At 48.8% G+C, this 5,459-nt stretch overlaps 1 protein-coding gene across 1 annotated transcript; it reads left to right on the forward strand.

The window, feature by feature from the left end:
* The first annotated feature begins 849 nt into the window (after positions 1 to 849).
* On the forward strand, positions 850 to 2,252 carry LOC124025753 (calcium-activated potassium channel subunit beta-4-like). The gene has a single exon (XM_046339094.1). It carries the CDS (start codon positions 1,183 to 1,185, stop codon positions 1,552 to 1,554), a length of 372 nt encoding a protein of 123 aa, XP_046195050.1. The 5' UTR covers positions 850 to 1,182; the 3' UTR covers positions 1,555 to 2,252.
* The last annotated feature ends 3,207 nt before the right edge of the window (positions 2,253 to 5,459 follow it).

Consider the following 5,459-nt stretch of genomic DNA (forward strand, 5'->3'; position numbering starts at 1 on the left):
TATAAAATAGTCATTACTTTTATGAAAACAGTTTCCATTATTATTTCAACACTTGATAAACATTTGTCATTTTCCATTAAAAGATAAAAATCAGAGTTGACAAGCAGGTTCCAATCATTTCTCTCTCTCTCGAACAAAACAATGTCAGACAGTAAACAGGGTGTTTATAAAGATGCAGTGAATGGAATTACCGCTGGTTAATGGCCCTTACGATACAACACTATGTGCGTGTGTTTATGTGTGTGTGTGTATGTTTCTATGTGCTTTTCAAGAAAGCCCCAAAATGATTCTGTACATCTAGGAAGTGAACAGATGCAGACCAGCTTTAGGCTTTTCTGCCACGTGCACGCCACCGAGCGCCGTACACCACCGTAATCGTTGGCGGGCACTGCTGATTACGCTAAAACTCGCATGGCATAATGCTTGCTTTTTGATTGGTCAACTATAAGCTTTTTTTTGTATGCCAAGCCAAGTTATCATGTGTCCTAAAGCTTAATGACGTAGGTCATTATTTGTGTTATTGAATGTGTTAATAGTAACTAGTTTAGCCTAGTCTGTCAACAGGTGCACCCTGGAGTGATGCGTCAAAACAATACCGTCCAATCAGCGTAATGAAGTTGGTAACATTGGTGTCAGCAGAAGAGACCTATTTTTAACTGTAGAAAGATCCTCGCCTCAGGCTATATAGGCTGGTCCTCAGACCTCTCGGCACCGTGAGCAGAGAAAGCGGGCTCCATCTCTAAAGGGGCAACAGTAGACCAGTTTGTCCACAGCGAAGTGATGGATGTCGGAGCCACGGCGAGGACCGCTGCAGCGCATCGTCTGATCGGCAGTAAAGGGAGCGGCATTTACTCCGAACCTAATCCCAGATGCAACATCCAGCCTTTCAGCGAAATCCACATCTCTACGGACCGTTGTGATATGAAGTAGATATCACGCGCATAAGAGCGAGGGGAGGAGGGACAGGCTGGACCGCAGCTGCTCCGCTTTCGCAAAGTTCTCCATGCAGAAGGGAGGGCGCGGAGGCCGGTTGAGTGAGAGGGACGTTTTCCTAGAGGCTGCCAGTGTTTGGGGCAACACAGCGCAGAGAGAGAGAGAGAGAGAGAGAGAGAGAGAGAGAAGCCCCTCTCCAGCTCTCCTCTCCGTCACTTTCGAGCTCTTTTCAGACCGAAGAGGAGCATAATGGCGAAAATGAGGGTGTCATACGAGTACTCGGAGGCGGAGGATAAGAGTATCCGACTAGGACTGTTCCTCATCGTCTGTGGCATTCTGTCCCTCTTTATCCTCGGGTTCTGCTGGCTCAGTCCAACTCTACAGAGCATGCAGAGCAAACCGGCCAACTGCACGGTGGTGTCCGTGCTCAGACCGGAGGAGATGTTCGAGTGCGTGTTCACGTGCGGGGCGGACTGCAAGGGGACCTCGCTGTATCCGTGTCTGCAGATATTCGTCAATAATTCCGAGTCGAACTCCGTGGCTCTGCTGCACTTTGATGAACAGCAACTGGTGCTGAACCCAAAGGTAAATGACGACAACTCTAGAACGAGAACACTGTGAAGGAGCGCTCTACACTTTATAGTCGACACAGTGTTGCAGTTACTGAATGCAAAGCTGTGAACGATCGATACAGTAGCAAGGCAAAGTGTCTGGCTGGAAAAGTTCCCAGTCTCAGTTTATTGACATGAGATCGATATTATGTTAATAGTTGCCTGTTTTTTAAAACTATGTTAATGTAAACACGCTGTTTGTATACTAAAGACGAAATAACATTCTTGCTATTGTCTATTCCAAAGATATGGCAAAATAATCACAGACTTAAATAATGAGTTTAACTTTCGTAAAAGTCACTTTACAGCAAGTGTGAGAGGATCTACACCTGTCCAAGTCTATTCTAGAGACATAGCCTCATCATCACTCACAAAGAGAACCTCTACTGTGATGAAGAGGAACAGAGAAGACTAAATGACTCCCTTTGGGACAGAAAGCCCAAACGTCTGTGTGAGTGAAGGTCTCTTTTCTTTTCAGCTGGTCCATTAAACTCTCTAGTCCCATTGTGTGTGATATTACTTTTCAGACGTGCACCTCTCAGACTACAAATCGGGAATGTCTTGGTCCTTTTGAGAATTTCTTCAAATTCTCTGTGGTCATCATCATCATCATCAGTTATTTCTAGCTGACTTGAGAAGGGTTGAAATCCAACCTTCTCATCTTGTGTTCTTCTGTAGATAGTGTGTTTATACCTTTGAGGGGGTACTGTAGGGCATTCAACTCTTCCTGTCTTCCTGCCCCTCCTCTTTCCCCTCCTCTCCTCCGTTCCCTCCTCATCCGCCCCCTCTCCCTTCTCTCCTTCTCCTCTCCTCCTCCCTCTCCTCCCCTCCTCCCTCCCTCTCCTCCGTCCCCTCCACTCCTACATCCCCTCCTCTCCTCCGTCCCCTCCTCTGTCCCTCTCCTCCCTCCGTCCCCTCCTCTCCTCCGTCCCTCCTCCGTCTCCCTCTCCTCCCCCTCCTCTCTCCGTCCCTCCTCTCCTCCGTCCCCTCCTCTCCTCCGTCCCCTCCTCTCCCTCCCTCTCCTATCCCCTCCTCTCCTCCGTCCCCTCCTCTCCCTCCCTCTCCTCCTCCCCTCCTCTGCTCCGTCCCCTCCTCTGCTCCGTCCCCTCCTCTCCCGATCCCCTCCTCTCCTCCGTCCCTCTCCTCATCCCCTCCTCTCCTCCGTCCCCTCTCCTACATCCCCTCCTCCCTCCGTCCCCTCCTCTCCTCCGTCCCTCCTCTCCTCCGTCCCTCCTCTCCATCCCCCTCCTCTGCTCCGTCTCCTCCTCTCCTCGATCCCCTCCTCTCCTCCGTCCCTCCTCTCCTCATCCCCTCCTCCGTCCCCTCCTCTCCTCCGTCCCTCCTCTCCTCCGTCCCCTCCTCTCCTCGATCCCCTCCTCTCCTCCGTCCCCTCCTCTCCTACATCCCCTCCTCTCCTCCGTCACCTCCTCTCCTCCTCCTCCTCCTCTCCTCCGTCCCCTCCTCACCCCCTCTCCTCCTCCCTGCTGTCTAGAACAGACCTCTCTCCCGCTACACCACAGGTACTCCTCTCCCCCCAGCTCCATGGTAACACCACTGCATCCCTCCGTCCTGTGTCTTTAACACGCCTCTATGTTTACTGACTGGGTTCTATGGCAACAGGAGCACAGCTTTGAACAGTGATGCACGATCGCATGTGTCTGCATTTAAAGTGGCACCCTATTCCCCATGTAGTGCTCTACTTTTGTCCACTAAGGGAATAGGGTGACTAAAAGTAGTGTGCGAAGGGAAAAGGGTGGCCAAAAGTAATTAGGTACCATTTAGGACCAATGTAATCCCAGCCTTCTCTCTCTGAGCCTGAGCCTGGGGACGAGGTTAGAATGACTGCAGACAGTGGCACTGAGAGGAAAGAAGTCAGGACTTTGGCTGGTTACCAAACCAACCAGGGGTTGAATGACTTGGCAGTAAGCTACCAAACCAACCAGGGGTTGAATGACTTGGCAGTAAGCTACCAAACCAACCAGGGGTTGAATGACTTGGCAGTAAGCTACCAAACCAACCAGGGGTTGAATGACTTGGCAGTAAGCTACCAAAGGAACCAGGGGTTGAATGACTTGGCAGTAAGCTACCAAACCAACCAGGGGTTGAATGACTTGGCAGTAAGCTACCAAACCAACCAGGGGTTGAATGACTTGGCAGTAAGCTACCAAACCAACCAGGGGTTGAATGACTTGGCAGTAAGCTACCAAACCAACCAGGGGTTGAATGACTTGGCAGTAAGTTACCAAAGGAACCAGGGGTTGAATGACTTGGCAGTAAGTTACCAAAGGAACCAGGGGTTGAATGACTTGGCAGTAAGTTACCAAAGGAACCAGGGGTTGAATGACTTGGCAGTAAGCTACCAAACCAACCAGGGGTTGAATGACTTGGCAGTAAGCTACCAAAGGAACCAGGGGTTGAATGACTTGGCAGTAAGCTACCAAAGGAACCAGGAGTTGAATGACTTGGCAGTAAGCAGGAAAAAGGAACCAGGGGTTGAATGACTTGGCAGTAAGCTAACAAAGGAACCAGGGGTTGAATGAGTTGGCAGTAAGCTAACAAAGGAACCAGGGGTTGAATGAGTTGGCAGTAAGCTAACAAAGGAAACAGGGGTTGAATGACTTGGCAGTAAGCTAACAAAGGAACCAGGGGTTGAATGACTTGGCAGTAAGCAGGCTAAAGGAACCAGGGGTTGAATGACTTGGCAGTAAGCAGGCTAAAGGAACCAGGGGTTGAATGACTTGGCAGTAAGCTACCAAAGGAACCAGGAGTTGAATGACTTGGCAGTAAGCAGGAAAAAGGAACCAGGGGTTGAATGACTTGGCAGTAAGCTACCAGACGAACCAGGGGTTGAATGAGTTGGCAGTAAGCAGGCAATGACTCACTTTAGTTCCACTGTGTTGTAGTCAGTCTGTCTGTCTGTTCATGTTTAGTAGACTCAATCACTGCAGTCAGAGAGCTTGGCAGTTTGGGCTCCTCAGGCTTGGAGGAACTGTAGAGTCTGAGGAGAGGATTGACTGTGTCCCAAATAGAACCCTGTTCTCTACATAGTGCACAATATAGGGAATAGGGTGCTATTTGGGATACAACAACTGTCCATGTTTAATGTTATCATCCCTGACCCTGCATGTTGATTGTAAGTTGTACAACTTTTGCGTATGACTTGCACTTAGATTTAGCTGTTTTTATTGGTGTGTGTGTGTGTGTGTGTGTGTGTGTGTGTGTGTGTGTGTGTGTGTGTGTGTGTGTGTGTGCGTGCGTGCGTGCGTGCGTGCGTGCGTGTGTGTGTGTTCTTCCGGCGACAAAACCAACTGACTTTGTCGCTGAATCACTCAGTGATTTGTGGAAAAGGGAACATCTGCTTCAAAAAGGCTGTGTTTACACACGCAGCCCAATTCTGATCTTTTGACCAATCACATCAGATCTGATTGTTCAAAAGACCAATTAGTGAGAAAAAAAAGATCAGAATTGGGCTGCCTACGTGAACACAGCCAAAGTCTTGTAAATTAATCACTGATTTTTTTTGATCAATCATTGATTTCCTTAGCTGTTGAAACACCAAAACAAAGTAATGAATTTAAAGATCCTGGAGAATGTGCCAACTAGCCATTCTTATGTATGGTTGTCTGAGGAAGGAAATGAAAGAAAACTGATTGTGTGTGTGTGTGTGTGTGTGTGTGTGTGTGTGTGTGTGTGTGTGTGTGTGTGTGTGTGTGTGTGTGTGTGTGTGTGTGTGTGTGTGTGTGTGTGTGTGCGTGTGTGTGTGTGTGTGTGTCCTTACTGAAAAGCTACTTCTACTAATGGCCCACCAGGGGTCCTGCTCTATAATGACTTCATTATAATGGTCACTATAATGGTCACTAATGTTTCTAGACTGGATGGTCGGAGCGTTCCAGGAACAGAAGGGTTTGATTGGTT

This window comes from Oncorhynchus gorbuscha, unplaced genomic scaffold (assembly GCF_021184085.1).
Source record: "Oncorhynchus gorbuscha isolate QuinsamMale2020 ecotype Even-year unplaced genomic scaffold, OgorEven_v1.0 Un_scaffold_2412, whole genome shotgun sequence".
Taxonomy (NCBI): Eukaryota; Metazoa; Chordata; class Actinopteri; order Salmoniformes; family Salmonidae; genus Oncorhynchus; species Oncorhynchus gorbuscha.

Bases quoted from the DNA above. Each gene is read 5' to 3' on its own strand.
- LOC124025753 (XM_046339094.1), top strand. From the start codon at position 1,183: ATGGCGAAAATGAGGGTGTCATACGAGTACTCGGAGGCGGAGGATAAG.